Source organism: Xiphophorus maculatus, chromosome 5, assembly GCF_002775205.1.
Source record: "Xiphophorus maculatus strain JP 163 A chromosome 5, X_maculatus-5.0-male, whole genome shotgun sequence".
NCBI classification, from domain to species: Eukaryota; Metazoa; Chordata; class Actinopteri; order Cyprinodontiformes; family Poeciliidae; genus Xiphophorus; species Xiphophorus maculatus.
In genome coordinates, this window is record NC_036447.1 from 8,816,037 (window position 1) to 8,838,117 (window position 22,081).

General features: G+C 35.6%; 1 protein-coding gene across 2 annotated transcripts; it reads right to left on the minus strand.

The window, feature by feature from the left end:
• Nucleotides 1-349: 349 nt before the first annotated feature.
• LOC102231150 (mucolipin-1-like) lies at nucleotides 350-20,457 on the minus strand. Of its 2 annotated transcripts, XM_023333061.1 has the most exons (14): nucleotides 20,290-20,457; nucleotides 11,448-11,719; nucleotides 10,505-10,672; nucleotides 10,110-10,266; nucleotides 8,516-8,597; nucleotides 8,159-8,255; nucleotides 6,844-6,943; nucleotides 5,168-5,274; nucleotides 4,841-4,990; nucleotides 4,087-4,188; nucleotides 3,880-4,002; nucleotides 3,453-3,659; nucleotides 2,442-2,572; nucleotides 350-1,755 (listed from the first exon to the last, which is right to left on the minus strand). In XM_023333061.1, exons 1-14 carry the CDS (start codon nucleotides 20,318-20,320, stop codon nucleotides 1,719-1,721), a joined length of 1,764 nt encoding a protein of 587 aa, XP_023188829.1. In that variant the 5' UTR covers nucleotides 20,321-20,457; the 3' UTR covers nucleotides 350-1,718. The 2 variants fall into 2 exon arrangements, with proteins under 2 accessions (XP_023188829.1, XP_023188828.1); XM_023333060.1 differs by having other exon boundaries at nucleotides 3,880-4,188.
• Between the last annotated feature and the right edge of the window lie 1,624 nt (nucleotides 20,458-22,081).

Genomic DNA, 22,081 nt, shown 5'->3' on the forward strand with positions numbered 1-22,081 from the left:
GTAATTTTCATGATTATTGCTTATAGATAATAAAAATCCAAAACTGTGTGCCTCATATGTTTAGAACATTACACAAAAATAAAAGTATCAGAAAATGTAAGACTAATGAAAAGTATGTTAATTTCTATTCTGCTACTATGGAACTTTTATTTGGAAAAAGTCAATAAAATGTTGTGTATAGTTTTTGTATAAAATAGTAAAAAACTACTTAAACACCCTCTAATTTATGCAAGCAGAAATCTGATCCCAGAATAGCGTTGCATGTACTTATTGCTCCCCCTGCTGGTAACACAGGAGAACTACAGCAACATTCAGACGACAAATAACTTGAACAAGAAAACGGCAGAAATCATAGGTGACCCAGAAAGTTTAATTTACATTGAGGAACTAGACGATGATCAACAGATACTGTATATGACACAAAGCAGATGACTGAACAGCAATTCAAACAGTGTTTCTCTGAGGTACAGTACAGGCACATCAACACCGAAACTCAACATAAAACACTAAAGCCAAGCAGAAAAACATCTTAGTAATAAACGACAGTAATGGATCCTTAATTTAAAGCCACTGATAAAACAGGCACTTTTAAAATATATATTTAAAATCTATTATTGTACAGCACAATTAACTTACAAAATGATTCAGCTGATATGTTGAAAACGAGCGGAAAAACTTCTGTCCTTTTCTTGGACCAAACGTCTTCATCCTGAGACTCTTCAAACTTTTGTGCGTACAAGAAAAGAAGAAATCTAGTTAGTTCAGGACTCCAACAGCGCAACTGTTTCAGACAAGACAACTTTACGTTAACGGGAAGCAACAAGGAAAAGAACTGAGTCACAATGAGAAGGCATTTTTAGCCATCGTTTTCCATCATTGTTTCCTAATCAGAGTCCGGCTATTCAAGTCAGATCCAATTTCTTAATGGCCATCAGTGTTGTCTCTCTCTACAGCGATGAGGGTGGAGGGGATTTGCAAACATTTTAACTTATACACAATGAAGTATCACAGTCTCCATAATGTTTTGGCATCATTTAAAAGAAAAGTGCACACAGCTTTGGAGGACAAACCAACTGCAACACAGTCCGAGTACGTAGTGAGTGTGTCTGCAACACATGGTACACACACTGTGTTGCAACAGGAAATGCTGTAGGAAAATTATACTGAAGCTGCATCAACCTGATCATAATTCATAAGAAATAAAGCTTCTACACAGAAGCTTTGTTATCTTCATTTTAGTTAAATATCTCATGAATTTTACTAAATAAAACTGGACTTGTTATGGTCTTCAATCTGAAATTTTCTAAAATAGAAAAAAAAAAATCAAGTAAAGGAAAATAAAAACAATCAGTACCAGTTTCCGTAACATTTTTGCACCAGCAGTTTGTGCTGCTTCTGCAGCAGTAATGCAGAATCACAAACACAGAAAAAAAAATACTGAGTTTTGTTCTAAAAACAATAAAAACTAACAGAAATGTTTGTGTGGTAGTCGTCAGCGATGCTACATTGTAATGCTCCTTTAGAAAAGTTCAGTCCTTCAGTTCTCAACGAACAGAAAGCTCCAGCAGGAAGAGTGTAGATCCTTCAGTAGATCCAGCCGATGGGGACACCTTCTTCAGTACCGACTGCTTGAGCCACAGGAACGCTGCTGATGTGTGCAATACACACCGCTGGACAGCAGGGGGGGCTGGTGAGCACTCAGATTATTAAGGTCATCCTCAGTTCACCAGCAGGACGTCTTCATATGTTGTTGTTCTGAGGAGTCAAAGGTTAAAATAGGTTTCATACCTTAAACCAAACAACAAAACGTTATTTAAGACTCAGAAAGTTATTTTAATCCTGATTCATGTACTTAAACTCCATATTTTAAAATGTTTTTTGTCATCTGATGTAACAAGAAATTACAAAAAAAAAAGATTGAGAAAAAACTTTATTATTTTTTACATGCATTCCCTATTTTGTGTTTAAAGACATATCTATACATATCTGGATGGTTGATTGTAGTATAGCAAATATACTTTGAGATAAGATTTTTTTCTCTCTTCCAACGACTCCTTTTCATTCAAATGTTTTGTTCATTTCAAATTGTATATAAATTAAATAAACCAATAATATAAATGCAGAGTTGAAGAATGTTTTGTACTATTTCTCTCTCTTTGATTGTATCTTTTCTGATACCAAATGAAAAAGTAAATTGAAATTGAAAACTGTCATATTTTAGAGATACTATTTTATTTTCTAATATCTAATATCCTTGGTCTCCCAACAAAAGTAATATTGATAATGTTTACCTTTTAGTGAAGCAGGGTTAGGAAGTATGTTTACATATGCTGATCTTATTTGGTTTCCAAAGATACATTTTAAGTGTAAGATTTTGTTTGGCGCATCTTAAAAGACGTTTTTTATTTTAGTATTTTCCGGGGTTTGAGTGATGCGCTCACCTGTCACAGCAGCAGAAGAAGGAGCAGGGAGACGTCTCCACTCCCCTGAACTTGCCAGATGTTGGTGCATCTGTACACTCAGCTATGAAGGCGTGCAGATCTGTGATGTGGATCGGTTCCTGGGTTTGGTGCTGGGGAAATCAATGACAACACGCTTCTGTTATGTATAGATTTCACTCTTCCCAGTCGCACTGTACTCTACTGTGTACCACTGATGCGCTATATTTATCTCAGAGAGATAAATCAGATGTACAGTTGACACCAGAAGTTTATGTACACCAAATGAAGACACACCAACTCTTGTTTTATTATAAAAATTACCTAAATTATTTCTATTTGCTAAATGCCACAATAATTAGTAGAAATATGTCAGATTTACATAGTAATGTCTTCAAGATCATACATTTACCTACAGATTATCTCTTGTTACAGTTGTTTTTTATGTTTAAGCAGTAATGAGGCACAGTGAAGAAACCAGAAACTGCTGCTGCGCCAGTTACTCAACAGTTTGTTGCTAGGTAACCAAAGAGTGAGTGAGTTGCTAGGTAACCAAAGATTAAGTTAGTTTGTTGATTTCACCAACCTTATTTAGCTGGCTGTGAGAGGTTGAGCAGCTAATTAAGCCCAGATGATGATGTCATTGCTTTGGTAACTTTTGATAGGTTAACTGACACATTGAAGTTCATTTGAGGTTTAAATACATTAAATAAACAAGGTGCCTTTCATTATTGTGCCAAAATTATTTCTATTTAGCAAATAGAACTAATTTTGGTAATCCTAATGGACCTAAAACAAGAGAAGTTTGGTTTGATTTAACTTCAAACAATGAGAAAAAAAGGTTTATGTGTCTTCTTTATTCAGTGCAGTAAAATTCTGGTTTCAGTTCTAACCAGATTAACATTATGCAGAAATACAATGTGTTTGCTACAGTTTTCAGAAAAAGCAATCTCTTACATTATCAGTACACTGATTTTGGTTTCCGTTCTTGTTCTGAATGGATAAGTGTCTCACCTTAATGGTCTCGTAGGCCCCAGTGATGAGAGCGATGAACAGAGACAGGACCATGTAGATGAACAGGGAGATGAAAGTGTAGAGGTAGAGCTGGCTGAACGTCCAAACCAGAGTGCTGCTTTCCTGCATCTCCGAGAACGTCACAAACATGTCGTCCCCATTAATGAGGGAGAACAGGCACTCTGACACCATCGACAGAGAGCGAAACTGTGGAGGGCAAAAAACAGAGCTGAAGATTGTTTACACACACGTAGTTTGACGAAAGCTGAGTCGATGGGGGAAATTAAAAGTCGAACAAATGTGCTCAGGTCAGATGAAAACAAAATTACAGGTGTACAGCTACCTAAAAAAGACCTAATAAGTATTTTTTTTAAATCATAATGTTTATCGTTAACACAATCAAGTCAGAAATGTTTGTTTTACTCACCTTCACGTGGTACGGTCCAAGTACGATCCAGCCACAGAAGCAGTAACCCAGGTAGATGACAGCTACGCAGCAGCAGAAGCGAATCACGTTGGGGAACGCTACTCGAAGTGTGATGATGAGAATCTGTGAAAAGAGAGCAAAGATCAGGCAAATTAAATGTTTAAAGGAACAATCTCTTACAGTAGAACCAGAAGATCCATGACTTACGTTGTACTTTTGGAAAAACGTGAGGTAGCGAATGACTCCCACCCACACCAAAAGGGTGGAGGTCCCCAACAGGATGGCACAGATGTCATAGGACGACATAGTCTGTCAGGAGAAAAACAAGATGGACGACACATTTTTAACATAAGAAGCACCTAAATTTATAGATCAAAATCCTGTGTTGAAGAAAGCTAACACCTTACGTAATCCTAAAGGAACACAATAAACATAAAGCTGATGTAAGGCACATTATATAGCACATTTTCAGCAACAAGGCAGTTCGAAGTGCTTTACATGAATTAGAAGGAAATACAATCAAAGCAACAAAACCAAAGACAAAAAGGTAAAAGTATAAAACTACATAATGTTTGATAAGAATAATAGTCCATAATTTAGAAACCAGTAGAGGTTTCTCTGGATTCTTGTTCTGATAAAACTAAATGTTAGTTCTCCAGGTTTGATTCTTGTTCTGGGTTGTTAAATAGATGGTATTTTCTAAGTTTGTTGTAAACTAAGAGGAGTTTCTCTAGGTCTTGCTCTGATATTAAAAGTATGAAAATGTTAGTCTAAAGTATTAAGTACTCCACAGTTTATAAAAGTAGCTACATCTTGACCTTATATAATGAGGTACTCCACTCTACTCATTTTCATTAAAAGTAATCAACTAAGCAGTTTTCTGTTTTAAATGTTGGTATAAAGTAATAAGTACTCCACAGTTTAAAAAAGTAATACTCTAAAAAGTATAAAGCTGAAGGACCTTTGATTCAATGCCGATTTTGATGATGCTGCCTGTGATGGTAAAGATGTCACTGATGATGAGAAGAATATACCAGCCGTTGATGAACTCAAGCCGATCCGCCCAGCACACTTTACGATCCAGAGTCTCCCTGAAGTACTGAACAAACTCCTGTAGAGAAATTCAAACATTTGAACCGTCAGATTACTTTACGTTTATGCAAACATACACGTACACAACACCATTCAGGTTTTCTGTTTGTGCTTTTGGTTTGATGTGACATTCATGAAGCAGTTCTCTTGAGGTTCTCTTGGTGTTTTTGTTTCGGTTATAACGAAACTCTCCTACCTGTTGCAGGATGATGCCTCGCAGCAGGGAGCGTCCACAAAGGATCAGAGACAGCAGGCACACCAGAGAAACGATCACGTCGAACGTTACACGTGTGAAGCTCTCAGCTGTGTTTAAAAGAAAAGAAAAACAACACTAATAGTGATATTTTACATCATTTTGGTTTTGAACATTTATAAATGGACTGTATTTGCAAGGCCCTGCAAAGGGATTCACACTACATGAACAATTAAACATTTTTAATGTCACATTAATTACATTACTGAATGGATTAGAACATATAGATCTTGAAATTTGCTACAAGAGAAATCTGTAAATTTATCTGCTGTTCATTCAGCCTGTAAGAAAGCATGAGACTGCATGACTTATTAGTAGATAACAGGAAGGCTGAAAAGGCAGAAAAGTTGCTGTTTTTGTGGATTTGTAAGTGTTAAACTTATAGAAATCCAAAATGTGTAGACACTTGTTCTACCCTAGAACAAGCATCTACAACCTGAGGATTTAATGCAGCAAATAGCTTTTTGCTAACTAATGATTTTAAATCCATCCATTTTCTGTTCACCCTTGTCACTAACGGGGTTGGGAGGGTTGCTGGTGCCTATCTCCAGCTACGTTCAGGGCGAGAGGCGGAGTACACCCTGGACAGGTCGCCAGTCTGTCGCAAGGCAACACAGACACATACAGGACAAACAACCATGCACACACACACTCACACCTAGGGAGAATTTAGAGAGACCAATTAACCTGACACGCATGCACAGGGAGAACATGCAAACTCCATGCAGAAATATCCCGGGCCGGGAATCGAACCCAGGACCTTCTTGCTGCAAGGCAACAGCTCTACCAACTGCTCCACCGTGCAGCCCATGATTTTAAATATAATTACAATTTCAGCTTTTAGCTGATTTTTATTGAATCATTTTGTTGAATTTCCACAACAGAGTGGTATTACAAATATCAATAATATATTATCTATTTTCCTTTTCATCAGTTTAGAACGTGTTTGCTTTTTATTTAAATACCATTTTCCATAAATATCATTATCCCATAGCAGAAAATGTAATGTCTCATTAAAAAGTTTTGTTTTTTCTATTTAAAACCCAAAAATTGAAGTCCAATTTTAGTTCTTCAAAAATGACAATTTCCTACATCAGAAACCATAAGTTGTCTTCTTTTGAAAAAATATTTGATATTTGGCTCTAAACAAGTTTATTTAGCCAGACAGAAAGCAAAAATGGCTCTTTGAATTATAAGGGTTGCAGGAAGACTCCTGCTTTAGTAATGCTAACCATGCTAACTGCACTTATCGCTAACACAGACTGCAAAGACAAAGTTTAAAATCCAAACACTAGGATTATTTTGTATGTTTTGAAGAAATAGTAAAACCCAGCTATACATTTACTGTTCTCTTACAAAGTGTCGCTAATTTGAAATGATCCCTCACAAAAGAAAACATGGAAATTAATATTTTGAATGCTTTTCTTTCATAGTCTTCTACTGAAGTTCTTAAAGAGGAACTGGAATCTGCCAAAACTGAAGTAGGCAGGTCAAAGCTTTACAAAAACAAAAATTGGCCAAAATTTTTGTTTATTTCTAGCTGAAATCAGTAAATATTTTCTTTCAAAGAAGCAATTGCACATATGAAATGATCAGAAATGAGAGGCTTAGTGACTTACCATGTCCAGAGACACTCGGGTCTTTACATTCCCTTATCATTGCCTGGTTTTCTAACCAGATCTTCACTTTTCCACTGTGAGCCTTGTTGTCCATCACTATCTGAAAGGAAGAATCAGCAATATGCAAATCTTATTATATTACACCAACTTTATGGCTAACAATATCACAGGAAATACAACAGATTTCTACTCCTAATAAAGCGAGTTTTCTTTACTATGAAACATTTCAGCAACTTGTAACTAAGGTTTCCCTTATTTACCAGTTAAAGCTTATGTTTTATCAGGTTTATCATGAATGTATTATTTCCAGCCAGGAGATTTGATCTGTTTTTTATTTGTTTCTTGAAATCCAGTTTGTGACTCTTCTTTTGCATCATGATGTTACCCTTAAACCAGGATAAACTGGATCATTGTTTTAGCGTCATTATGTTGGAAAGATCATAACTGCTTCAAAAGCACAGGAAAATATTTGTTAGCAGTCCAGTAAAATTAGCACCACAATCACTAAATCTTTTGGAAACGTCAAAAAATGATAATATGTTGGAAAATAATATTTAAGAAAGTACTATGACCACTGGTGATGAATACTTTCTTTGCTATTGGTGGAAGCAAAGAAAGTATTCAGGCCCTGTAAAAAGGAAACAAAGCAAACAAAATCTCAATGGATGACAATTGTGTAAGAAATATTTTTTCATGGAAAAATTAACCCACATACTGAAGCTAAAAGAAGCACAACTGTGGGGAAAATTGGAAAATTTGGCTTCTGAAATACCTTAAATGAAGACAAGAATATGAAAAAAAAGAGGACTAGAATAATGATGAATATTGCAATCTGCAGTTTCCATAGACAACTCTTTGTCCGGTTTCTTTGTTTTATTTTGTTTTTAAGTTGAAAAAAACAGTAAGTGACCAAAAAAATGAACATCACAATGGTAAAATATTTTATAAACTTACTACTTTGATTTGCTGATCATTGAAGAACAGAAACACATTTCTGGTCTTACATCAATGCTTTTATGTAAACACAGCAAGTGTCATGTTCACAGTAAAAAACCTGCCTATCTATGTTATTTCTATGCACATAGAGACAGCATGCCTTTTGAAAAGTGGCCTCGTCTCATGACAAACTCCAAAATAATAATAACTTTTATCCTTATTTTTATGCACTTTAATGTATTATTTGGCATGTCTTAAGCCCTAAAACTACTTAGAAAAGTGATTTGTCTTTTTTCTTATACTGACACCAGAGTCTTTGTGTTACTCCTCTAGTTACCTTTGAATTAAAAATGCTTGTTTGTTTCCAGTGCAAACTTACTGTAATGTGAAAAGTGTAGCAGTCTGGGATCTCATTGTTGATGATAGTTTGTATGTTGATGGCCTTCAGTTGGAACTGTATGGTTACATTAATCAACCTTAAAAAACAAAACGAATATTCACATTACTAGGCAAAATAAGAATTGTCTCAAAACATGCATGAAGTAAAAGTTATTCACAGCGCCGTGTGTTTACACCAATCGCTGTTGAGTCAGTGTTACTGAAGACATCTTAAAGCATGCTGTGTGCTGTTTGTGCAGGCCAGATAAATTACTTGGTGAATGTCACCATCAGATACAGAAATCCCAAGATAACTTTGATAAAGTCGGCAGACGCAATGAGAAAAATGAAGTCTTACTTGTGGAACTTGAGTGTGAAGTTCTTGTAGCTGCTGGTGAGCAGATTGGGGGGGACAGACATAGGATTCACGCCGATGCAGTCTGAAATCAAGACAGCAAGCAGGGAAGGACACTTTTAAGTAATGTGGATTATCATAGTCGCCCAAATGTGTTAAAATAACTATAAAATGTTTAATGATTCAGTTAAATCTTAAGTAAATGTTTCATATGCTTGTTCATGTCCTGGTCATTTCTGACTCATTATATGAGGAAGTCAGAGACTTCAAGCTCATTTAATTCTTTCTCTAAATGGATGTTTTAAAAAGAATCAGTTAGATTAGGGAAAATCTTAGCGGTAAAGAGAAACCTACTGAATTTTTTCAAGAGCATTAAATATATGTTTAATACTTTTTATGTAACAGATGTTTTATTTTAACAATACAACAGATGTGAAGCTTCTCAAAATGTGTTTATTTATTCATTGAGTTTGGTTTATTTAGTCAACAAGTTGTTTCTCCAGACATTTACTGGTGTGGTACGTTCTTCTGCGTTGCTCTTGACAGTTGGTGGTTACCATAACAACCAGTAAGTGACAGCTCCTCCCCCTTTTTTCTGTTGCTGTCGGTAACTGTGGTATGTATTAGAATCAGCTCTGTGTAACTATCGTATTAAAATTTAATACTTTACATTTTCATACTTTACATGTAAAGTATTAAACATGTAAAATTTAATACTTTAAATTGTAAAGTTTAATACTTTACATGTTTAATACATGTAAAGTATTGTCATCATACAACATTGCTGTATGCTTGTGACTCTCCACATGCAATTGAGTACATTGTAGCTTACTTTAGCAATGATGCTAATTTTTAGCATCCAAATGCCGGGTTCCAACTGACAGGCACACTTTGGCAGGTCCCATTTAAATTTCTTCTGAAATTTTCTAGTTGAGAGCTATTGCTTTGCAGTTTGTTTGGGTTATTTATTGTATTTTATTTAATGTACATGGACAGAAGCTGCTTAATGTTCTCTTTTGTCAGAATAAATACAATGAAGCTGAATGTGACTGTTGTGAAGTCAACCAACTGGACCTTGTCAGTTCACAAGCAACTTCAATAATTATTTGTTCTAACAGAAAGATGCATTATATCCTATCTGGTCACATGTAAAAAGCACAAGCAGAAAATTCCTGCCGCTTCCTGGCAGCCTACATAACTAGTTTGTGTCATTTTCAACAGATTCTGGAGAAAAGTTTTGGTTTTGCACTGAAGCAGACTTGATACTGATATTAAAGTAAAATATCAATTGAAGTATCGATTTAAGGCATCATAAAACCTGGCATTTCACTTTTAGATCCATTGTTTTATAGGCATGTTGCAAGATAAGACTTCACACATGTATAATCTTAGTTTTCATTTTAATGTTTAAAATAAAAAGCAGACTAATAATTCTCTGAGTATATTTCTCCAAGTCAGGTGGTGACAGAACTGCTTGGGTAATTTCCTTGAAAAACAGATCGTTTGGCAAAAGGCTTCATTTGGTCAGTAAAACTTTATTAATTCTCAGGAAAATAAATCAGTATGTTTGCGACTCACACTTTGAAGTTTGTGTTACCTGTGACAATGTGAGGGTCTATGTTGAACGTATCATTGACTGGATCGATATGCCCCTTCTTGTAGTACTGTTGGCAGAGGGAGAGGGCGCTGTTGTTCACTCCGATGTCGTAGACGTAGGCGTAGTGCCCCACTGTGTTATCCGGTAAGGTGAGATACTGAAGTGGAAGGAAATGAGGAAACATTCTGAATAACCCAGACCTTTATCAAAAAACGCAAAAGATGATATATCATTGTGAATTATTACATCCGAGTTTAATTAAACTTCTGCTACAATTTTTTATAGAGTTCAGCTCAGTTCAGTAGGAGATGGCAATATTTTCATTCAGTGTTTGCCGTTTAAACCAGAAAAAAGGTCAAATAAAATGGTCTTTGTGGTGCTTTACATCCTCTTACCTTTTCTATCGCATAAAACATGTGGTCGTAGACGTCCTGCTGGGTGTAAACAGCGAAGGAGTCATCTGAGGATTGATCGTAGTCTTTGAGGAAGAGGTGCTTGAACGTCATTGTGTTCTCCTCCTTGAAGGTGACGGCCGATTGGTTACTGATGCCAAACACGGCCAACTGCAGAGATGAAGGTGCAAAATTTTAAAAGTTGAAGGACAAAGAGAAAGCAGATGTTGGAATCTAAACTAAACTAAAACAATCTTTTAAATTACCTGAACTAATGTTAATGGACCAGAACACTTTATATATGAAGCTGATCTTATTTATCAATCTTATCTACCTGAGCAAAAGCCTAAAAATCAACCACTGTCCTCTTCCATTCTCCCATGAGAGAGGTTTGAGTGATAGACTGGCCCACCAGGTCATGTCTGCACATTTGCAGTATTGCCCACTCAGTGACTTTCTTGCTATATTTATCAACAGTTCAGACCCCAAAAAATTGGCCATATATCAGGTCAGGATTTTTAAAGATAGGAAATTGGCCAAAAAACTGCAATCGGTGCACCCCTAACAATAATAATAGTGTCAAACCAAGAAGTGCCAGCTTGGTTTGGAAACTGAAACAATAATTTGACAACTGCTTTTTGCATTTGTTCAGGTTACATTTGTCTAATATTATCTTTATAATCTGAATTATTCACATGTAAAAGCAAAACACATACAAAAGAAGTCTGTAAGGGAGGAAATATTATTTACGACTGCGTTACAAAGAAAATAACTCTCAGAGTCCCATAGTTTAAGCACTTAATAATGTCTCAGGATGTCTTGCTTACTGCTGCACATGGACCATAGTGTGCCCTCTCCATTTGGCTATTTAAAAAAACTTGATGATGATTAAAAAACCTGCTGCAAAACAGAGTAGAGAAGTAAACAGCGAAAATTTTTGATGTACCTGAGCTGTGACAATAAATATCTTCAGCACCTGCAGGACCAGCTTGAAGGGTTTGCGTCCTTTGGCGTGATATTTATCACATGGACTCATGAAGAAGTACTTCAGCTTCCTGCGAATGGCCTCCTCCTCTTGATCGGCCCCGACCCAGTGACCTGCTGCTGCCGTGGGAAAGTTCTGCTTGTTGTGGTTGCTGTCGTTGCTGTTTGCTTGATGGTCGCTGCAGTTTTCTGTGGAGCCATAGTGGGTCACTGAGGAGAACAGGCCTGTATGCTCTGCTGGGGCAAAATAAATATTTGTTTACATTTTCAGAAACAATATCTATTTTAACAAAAGACTCGTATGTCATCCTAACAGGATTTAAAGAAAAATACAGAGAAACTACTTCAAATCAAAAGTACTGGTTCACTAAATGTTTATTAAACATAGACACAAAGTCTTGCTAAAAATTACAATATCTCAAATAAATGCATTATTTATGGAAATGTATTTACCCATATGGAAAAGATGTATATAATTCTTACACTAAAGACAACATAAGGCCTTTTTGGGGCCTGCCATGCAAAGCAATGGCAGGAACCTAGTGCTATTCTCCCAATTCTTTATTTTTCATCCGTAACCGTTAATGCGGCTCATACCGCTGGGTGCACACCTACAAATGAGGTATCAAAACGTGCAGAAAATTCACGCCATTGGAGCTATTACTTTTGGTGGGATTTGGGGTTAACGTGGCGACATAATTCGCAAAAAACTACGAAAAAAAACACCATTATAAGTCAATGGGAAAAATCCTAGAAATACCCTATTTTTGAGGATTTTCTGTGTCGTCACGAATTCACGTAGAAATACCATTCAAATTTCATTTTGTAGATACGTCTGTGATCTCTTCGAAAGTGAAGACGGCTCGTCGATACCAGTTACGGTTTGTCCACAATTTGTCTCTAAGCGACCCAAAGTTTCTCATTTTTCCGAAAATTAGAGTGAGAGCCAGGGCCTTTAGATCTCGGCTAGAGTGAGAAATGAAGAGATTTTTTGAGCCCAAAATAATTTTGAAATCGCCATCACGCCCACAAATATCGCACAATTGGTATCAAAATCGGTCCTCACATTGATACACATGTCTGCTCCGGTAAAATGTTTTCGAAATTTATCTAGACCGTACGGTTTTCTGTCACGGTGCTTCAGAGCAAAGTCATGCGACAGGATTTTCTAGGCTGTCTCAGGCTCTTTCACTAACAGTTCACACCTTGGTGTGAAACTTATTTACCATAGCAACGGAACTCAAGAGGCTATTGGCTGCTGATTAGGACTACAAATACGCATCACTGTAGTTCTATCTATAGTGGACCGCTCAGTTGAAACAGATCAGGACTGAACTGGCCTTTAGAACTACTTGCTGGTATGGGCTGTATGTAACTGATTTAACTCAGTAACTGTTACACATGGGATTAGTTTGGAACTTTAAAATTAAGCATAATAATAATTTCAAAATAAAAGCCTTGAATATTTTTAAATCAGATATTTGCTCTGTTGGGCAATATATAACTGATTTAACCCAATGACTGTTATACATGGGATTAGTTTGGCCCTTTGAAATGAAGTTTAACAAAAATTCCAAAATAAAAGCCTTTAATATTTTTACATCAACTACTTGTGTTTTGAGCATTATATAACTGATTTTATCCAATGACTGTTATTCATGGGATTAGTTTGGCCCTTTGAAATGAAGCTTAACAAAAATTTCAAAATAAAAGCCTTGAATATTTTTACATCATGTAATTGCTCTTTTTGGCTTTATTTGACTTTTTCATCCAAAGCACTGTTACACATGGTATTAGTTCGGAACTTTAAAATGAAGCATACTGAAAATTTCAAAATAAAAGCCTTGAATATTTTTACATGACGTAATTGCTCTTTTTATCTTTATTTGACTTTTTCATCCAAAGCACTGTTACACATGGTATTAGTTTGGCCCTTTGAAATGAAGCATCCTGCAAATTTCAAAATAAAAGCCTTGCATATTTTTACATGACGTAATTGCTCTTTTTGGCTTTATTTGACTTTTTCATCCAAAGCACTGTTACACATGGTATTAGTTTGGCCCTTTGAAATGAAGCATACTGAAAATTTCAAAATAAAAGCCTTGAATATTTTTACATGACGTAATTGCTCTTTTTGGCTTTATTTGACTTTTTCATCCAAAGCACTGATAAACATAGGATTAGTTTGGCGCTTTGAAATGAAGCTTAACAAACATTTCAAAATAAAAGCCTTTAATATTTTTACATCAACTACTTGTGTTTTGAGCATTATATAACTATTTTAACCCAAGGACTATTACGCATGGGATTAGTTTGGCCCTTTGAAATGAAGTTTAACAAAACTTCCAAAATAAAAGCCTTGACAACATTTTAAATCATACTGAATGGTGCACGTCCACCTTACTTAACGTTCTTGTGATTCTCAGCATGCTATTGATTACGTTGCAGCGTTCTTTAGCATCGATGCCAATTTGTAGCGTGACAACGCCGGGCCCAAACCGACGGGCACGCCTTGGCAGGCCCCGGCTAAATTTCTTCCGAAATTTTCTAGTTTTTAATATGTTTTTTCTATTTCTTTTCCATATGGGTAATATCCATGTTTTTTTCTGTTTCTGTTCCTAAACTCCTCTGTTGAGCCTAAGGAAAGTGTGTATACTTCTTGAGCTTTCCCACATTTCATCACATATAACAAATGTCAGTGCATGTTGTTGACGTTTGATGACATAGAGCAACAAAAGTAGCACGCAATTGTGAACTTTGTATTTTCTTATTGACCTGTACAGCACTTTGGTTGCCTTTGGTTTTTAAAGTGCTTTATAAATAAATAATTGAATGAATTCAAATTTGAAAATATGCATGTTGTACTTGTTAAGGCTGAATACAAATGAACAAAAAAATTATAACAATTCAGGTTTTGCCTTACAGTTGTGCACAAGATGCAGCCTGTTCAAACACAAAAAAATCCCAACACAAACATTGAAGTTTGTGTTACAAGTTGAACTGCTTAAGGTTGTATTAAGATGAATGAAACTGGGAGGAATAGGATTATTTTAGATTTTAAATTAGGGATGTCAGATTTCTAAGTTTTTGGTCAAGGATTATTTGTTATACATAAAAAAACACCATTTATAGATAAGGGTGGGTCATATGGACTTTGTGGTGCTACTGTGATTATATTCTGGACATGTGGTGACATGTCAAGTTTAATGCAATGATTGTACTTCTTCAGCCTTTTTGGCTCAATTTATAATGTGTGGTTTTATTGTAAAATACAGAGGTGTGAACAAACAGCCAACTCACTCACACAAAACCAAAAAATAGAGAAGTACCATTCAGTTTTTATGCTCCTCCAATCTGGAACAAACTTCCAGAAAACTGTAAAACTGCTGAAACACTGAATCCCTGTAAATAATGGTTAAAAAACCATTTGCGCTATACAAATAAACTTGACATTTTGGCACATGTCCAAAGCTAAACAGAAAGTAAAAATTAAAATACGATGGGTTGGCCAATGCTGGGCCGTTACCGCATTAATTAATGTCAACAAACTGGCAACTTTACAAGAGTTTCATATCGTATCAGTGGTGTAAATCCTGAAGATCAGCCTTGCCAAGTCAGTCTCTGCTATTTAAAACCAACAAACACATCATTGTAACAATTCAAACAGGTTTCAATTTGCATCCAAAAATAGTGTTGGTAAAAGAAAAGAAATGGGAAGGAAAGCGTAGAGTATCCATCCAGAAATTATGTATGTCGAAAACGATTTAAACATATATTTTTGTCAAAGGCGTGCCATCTACTTTACAGACCAGCGTCAATAACAAGCTTTCAAGTTTTATAACTTTAACCTCACTCTGACACCTCCTATGTTGATATCTGTGTGCAGCTCTTCTGCATGACATCAAAAATCCAACATTGCAACGACTCTTACTGTGTACTTTAGAGGAGAAATCCTCTGAAGTATCAAAAAAATTTTGTTTTCTACCTTAACTAACTGAAAGAGCTGCAAAAGTGGAACTTATCCCTTCAGTGTGCAATAACACACATCAGCAACACTGAAGGGGAACTATCTTGTTAAGAACCTGCCGTGTGTGAGCCCATATCTAGAAGTATAAATGTGACAGATTCCTTAAATAGTTGAGAGCTGAAGAAAAATCAATGTTTTTTTCATTATTAGTTTTTCAGTAAAAGAACAGCCAGAGACAGGACTCAACTCAGCTGAAGCATTTATTCAGTAAAAATATATCGTTATAACTTCAGGATACGATTGGACAAAATGGCTGAAAAACATGTCAGGATATAAGCATTTCATGTCAGTAGATATCAATATTATTGATTTCTGTTTTAAATATCTGAAATACTGCCAAACTGGTAGAGTTTTATCCACAGTTTTCACTCTGATTTTTATGCAATTATGAAGAACAGAGGTGAAACCTCAGCAGGGTTACCAGCATGCTTGCTGCTGTGCAAGTTAGTCAACAGGTTGTTGCTAGGTAACCAAAAGACTGGAATAAAGTATAAAAAGCATTAACCTAAGCACCTTTGTATGAATATAAATGTTTAAAGATTTTCTTTAAAAAAAGATGCTGCCTCAAACCTGTACATGTTTCAGCTAAAATGTCAACTTTATCTTATGAATTTGTCTCAGTATTTGTTTTTATTGCTTTATGACCTCAACAGCATTACTAATGTTGAAGTGTAAACGTGTGCTGCTTGATCTTCCTATTTGTTCTTCCCTCCTGTTTGGTTGACATTGTAAATAATATTCTGTTCTTAATAACTCACCTGGTTAAAGGTTAAATAAATTTTAAAAAAAGCAAAACTGGGAGTCAATCTGAGAACTGCTGGTCAGTATATGGAGCTGACTACTTTATTCTTCCTCAAAAACAGCCCATGACTTCCTGGAGTTTTAACGATATGTCTCTAAACAGTTGAATTTGTCTCTCTTGTAAGCGAGGGAAATTTGTGGTCTGTGCAAAACAAAAGTGAACAAGAGAATCCAGATGTTCTGAAAAGAAATGTAAGACAAGTAGACATGTTCTTCTTGGTAAATCTGTGGTACAGATAACAGAGCAGCCAGTTTATGATTGGAAACAGGAAAACCGCTCAGCACAGAGTGGGCTTATTATTCCTAATACTTGTCACATGTTTTTTTTCCCCTCTCATGGTCAAGCTGTTGGAAAGACGTCAAGGACATTCAGTTTGTTCAACTACAATTTGACCCCAGCTTTTGGTTTTATACTCCAAAGTAGGTCAAGCTTTTGAACAAGTGATGATGACATGAGGGAAATTTATTAAAGTTCCCATTAACGAAGAAGAGTCATTAACTAAGAGTCAGTGATCTGTCAGAATTCGAGAAAGTCAGCAGATAAAGTCAGCAGGGTTACCAGCATGCATGTTGCAAATGGGAAGTGAAATGGGAACAGATGAGCTGCTTTGGGTTCAGTGTCACTCAGCATAAACTTTACTTAAGATGAAAGTTAAACGTGCGAACATGGCAGTGGAAATGTCTGAGATGCTGTCAATTATTCTGAGTCACCGTCTATCAGGTGGAACCGCTGTTTGTTTCCTTCAGAGGGTTTATAAAGCAGCAGAGGTAAAAATAAAAGAAAAAACAGTTTATTATTTTAGGAGAGACATCTCTGAAGTCTGGACTTTTTCTGACAATTAATCGAATCAAAAAATAATTAATTTAAGTCTATTTTATATACTATATACTGTATATGATATTAGAAATAAATTAAAGATGCAAACAAATACCTAAATTCCTTTTTAAAATTAGAAAATATGTATTTTATTGCCTAAAATGCAACAACAAAACGTTCCTTATAGCAAATAATGCATCTGCGGCAAAAAAATAACTTCTAACATCAACATGTGAAAAGCTCAGCCATTTCTGCTTAACTTCAATAAATTGTAGGGCTAATCTGTTGATTATTGTTGGATTAAACAATAATTGTATTCAACAGGTAGTTAATAAAAGATTTATTTACAGAACTTGAACCAGGTGAAGCGAAAACTATGCCACTTGAGAAGATTTGGGTAGAACATAGTCAGTTATTCAAAAAAAAGTTTTTTTTTAATCTGAAATGCAAAATGTATATTCTTTTTGTATAGTTTTTGCTTAATTACTGCTGTGAGTGTATTGTTCTTTTAGTACATAGGATTATTTTGAGTCTGTATAATCCACTTATGAATTAATTGATTATTAAATTAGTTTATGATTATTTCAATAACTGATTTGTCAGGATTAATCTTCTCAAACCTTGTGTACACACAGCTATCATTCTGAAATACAACATATGATGCAGGCTGAAGCTAGAGTGTGGTTATTGCAGTAATATAAATAAAAATAATAATAAGAATGCTGTTCTGTGAAAACATAATAAATATATATATCAAAAACAATTTATTTTTCAAAATATGTCCACTTTGAAAAGCCATTTTAAGTTTTTATGTAAGGAAAAAGACATGTGTGGTATATATTTACCACACATGTACCACACTTGGATTCCAGCAATATATCAAAACCAAATTTAAAGGGTCACTTCCCGTGTCGACACCTGACAAAATTTAGACAGAAGTACAAACTGAAAAACCTGACAAACGAGCATCTGGGCTGGAGTTTATTAATCTGCTTTACGTTCAAAATGAACTCAGATGTAAAGGCAGCAGGTACTGCATGCTCACCACGCCAAAAGAATCTAACACGCCTCATATCTGCAATCAGAAGAGTGTGTCAATCGTCACGGCAGATAGCCATCAGTCAAAGAAAAACGGGGGCAGATTTCTAGACTGAGCCACCAGGTTTGATACGAAAGACGCACAGACATTTGAACCAAGCGAATCTCTGACAGTATCCGGTTCTTCTGGTTCACTATCTGCTTTACAGATAAAATGATGGAGCTGTCAGTCAATCAGGCATGACTGGAAATGATAGCTCAGTGCTCGCATCTAATCTGCTCATCCAAAAGCAAAAGGCACCCCACAGGTTGGCAGCTCAAAACTTCTGCATATACCAAAGCTAGAGAACTTAAAACACAAAAATCTGATCTGTAGATTTAGAGATATACATTCCCAAACATTGAAAGACATTCTTTACTTTTCAGCAACATGTAGCTGCTGGAAAGTGAAAGCTGTAACCCAAGAGAAACATTAAGGTTTTAGCAGAGCCCAGATGTACTAAAATATGTTTTTATATAGGGATTGTTACTGAGAGAAGATTAAAATGTATATATTTTCTTTATTATCTTGTTGACGCAGACAGGATTTGGTGTGTTTTTCTTTCTTTTTGCATTTCCTTTCCTGCATTTTTTTCCACAAAAGATTAAATGTTTTTTAAAACATTGGAGGAAGGGCATTTTTTGACAATTGTACAACCATAAAAAGTAAAACTATTTCTGCTGGTATTTGTAAATCTCAGGTTTTATGTCATACATTACATATATACTGCTCAAAAAAAAATAAAGGGAACACTTTAAGTGTTAAACACCTGTTTAAGTGTTCCCTTTATTTTTTTGAGCAGTGTATTATCATGTACTGGTGACTCTAATGCAAAAGTACATATTTTGCACATTTGTGAAAAAAAAAAATCTTATTTTGTTGCTCATTCCTTGAATCTAAGGATTCCTTTTTTGATAACTGTACAGTATTTAATATCACAATCTGAGCCTTGCTGGACAATATATCATTCTTAATGTTTTTATATATTTGAATACTTTTATATTTGTGTGAATCCACATGAGTCAATGCACTGTGTCTTTTCTGCTGTTAACACCTGGATTTTTCCACTGTGGGACAACAAAGGATACATCTTCTTCTTTTTATTTAAAATAATATTAAAACCCTGATTTAAAGCAACTGCTCTCTCTCACATGGTGTATTGAGCTGCTCCTAGTTATGGCAGCTCATGGCAGGAAAGCCAAAAAAATAATTGAAAAGTTACTAACTGTTCTTTTTAGAGAATAATTGAATCAGCTAAAATCGGCAGCAGGAGGCCAAAGCCTCACAAACAGCAGAGATCAGGAAAGATCTGATAAGTGCCTCTCTAGGTGTGCTTATGGTTTTCAACCACACCTCACAGTCTGAAATAAATGTTATGTACAATTCAACAGCGTCTAAAGGAGAAGGAGAAGGAAGCTGCAGCTGGAAAACCCAACTCCAGCCACCATCAAGACTCTTTAACAGAACTGCACAGTCAACCATGCATGTAAGAAGCTTATGACCTGGAAAGTGATTATTCTGCATGAAAACATTCACATGTTGGGATATGGATGATCCAACAGCCTGACCTAACAAAAAGAAAAGACCACAGAAACATTCTGCAACCTCAGACATTACACACAGGAGTGGTTGTTATTACATCAGGTGATCCAATAATTACACTGTGCTTTAAATCTGCCACTAATAGTTAGATATAAAGCAGTATGACCTAACTTTGTGCTAACTATTTTATGTAACATTCCTTTTATCTGGCTCTCTTATTATCTCTGACTGGGAAATTTACTGCAGTGTTTTCAGCTATGATGACCTCATGATAACTGTTTTCCAGCTAAACACGCAGTCAACAAAACCAAAACACACAAACGCTCCTGTCTGCAGCTGCCTGTTAGCAGAAAAACTGACATAACTAATATTTTTTTAACCTACTTGTTCCATTTCAGATGCCAAAACTAGCTAAAACTGCCCTACCTTATCTAAATATAAAACCAAACAGCGTAAAAACACACATGGGTTTCTGTACAGATAAGGGAAACATTGCAGAGTAACGGAAAAACACATTAAAAAAAACATTAACACTTTACCATAGGAGTCCTGCCGACTTGTCGCTGCCATTAGGGTTAAAATAAAGCCAAAAATATAAAAAACACAATATAAACACTAAAACGAAAGCTGCTGTGATAGAAATTCCCCTTTAACGCCGAACTGCCGAGCGACTCCAGCAGCTCTACCTCGACGTTTGCTCAATAGCACTTCCGGTCGGCCAGGTCACGTGACTGACAAAACGTGATCAGCTGACTCAGAGGAGGCTGGACCAGCGCGAATGTTTTCTTTCTTTCTTTCTTTCTTTCTTTCTTTCTTTCTTTCTTTCTTTCTTTCTTTCTTTCTTTCTTTCTTTCTTTCTTTCTGTCCGTAAATGGAGCAGTATTATGTATTTTTATGTAGTAACGTTTCATAGCACAATCAAGTAATTTTGTTACCCCCAGCTATACAACAGCTATATTTATCAAACATAACATAAGATAAATTTGACTTAGCAATTTAATGCCTTTAAATTGGGTCTCTGTCTCTTTAAGAAGCTCCTGGTCTTTCCGACACAGCATGTCATCACAACAAGGGTTCTCCATTAAGCCTTCAACAACATTGTTAGGGGTGTTGGTGTTTGTATGATAATACATAGTTCCACCAGGTGTTTGCTAATTGCTGCTGCAACTAGCTTGAAGAAGCAGATTTTTAAAAAATATATTTTTATTTTTACAATGGGAGTTTCTGAAAAATATTTGAGAATTTTGCACACAAATGTTTACTCTAATTTAAATTAGAAGTCAATGTATTACTGACATATTATTTTGTAATAAAATAAGCGATTTACTTTTCTTAGTAACATTTTAACATATCATTGAATTCCTGATTACGGTCTCATCAAACTTCATGTGACAGTGAACTTTGACTTTGGTGAGGAAACTGCTGAGGATGAGGACGGTCTCCATGATGCCACCTGTGAAGACTGCACAGTTGAAGCCACTGTTTTCCTTGAGGACTGAGATGAAGGTGTTGATAAAGGGTTCACTCTCAATGATATAGGAGGTCCTGTCATCGTGGTTAGTCTGGTCAAGCTTAACTCTCTCCACACAGCCACCTTGGAGATACAGAATCATAGTGGAAGATAGGAAATAAATATTTATTTCTGTTTAATTTCTCATAGTTTGATGTCCAAAAAAGAGACCCTGAAAACTAAAGCATCTGCCCAGTGCCATATGATGCCTGATTGAATACGCAGGAAATCTGGAACTAAAAAAAAAAAGATATAGTTCCCCAATCCCTGTATTTCTCATATTTGCATCAGTCACAGAGATAAGCTAACATATGTTCTCAGACAAAGATAAAAATGAAAATAGTTAATCTAAAACTAAGTAAAAATTGAAATTTGAAAGCACAAAGAGATGACCAATGTTATCCTAGATATAAAAAAAGAAACAATCAGTTTTGTGGTGGTCCCATTCTGAGTGTCGGTGAGCTGACCCAGTTCTGACAGCAGGTGGCGATACGAGCCACACACACAGCGGTTTGTATTAGGACTTTGTATGGATTTACATTCATTTTAGTAGCTACATTTATGCCTCACAGAAACACTTTACTAGTCTATTCCTAACCCCAACCCTTAACCAAAACGTACACAATACCTCTAAATCAGTGGAACTGCAAAAAACATTCTCACCTTAATTGACCTTCCCTTTAAGGTCATTTAAGGTGACCTTAAAATGTGAAAAGTGGTCATTTATATGTACGATATGCAAGTACATTTTGAGTGTTGTGCAGAAATAGATGGTTAGCAACTAATTTATGAGGTTTTTCTTATTACAACGACGTTTTCCT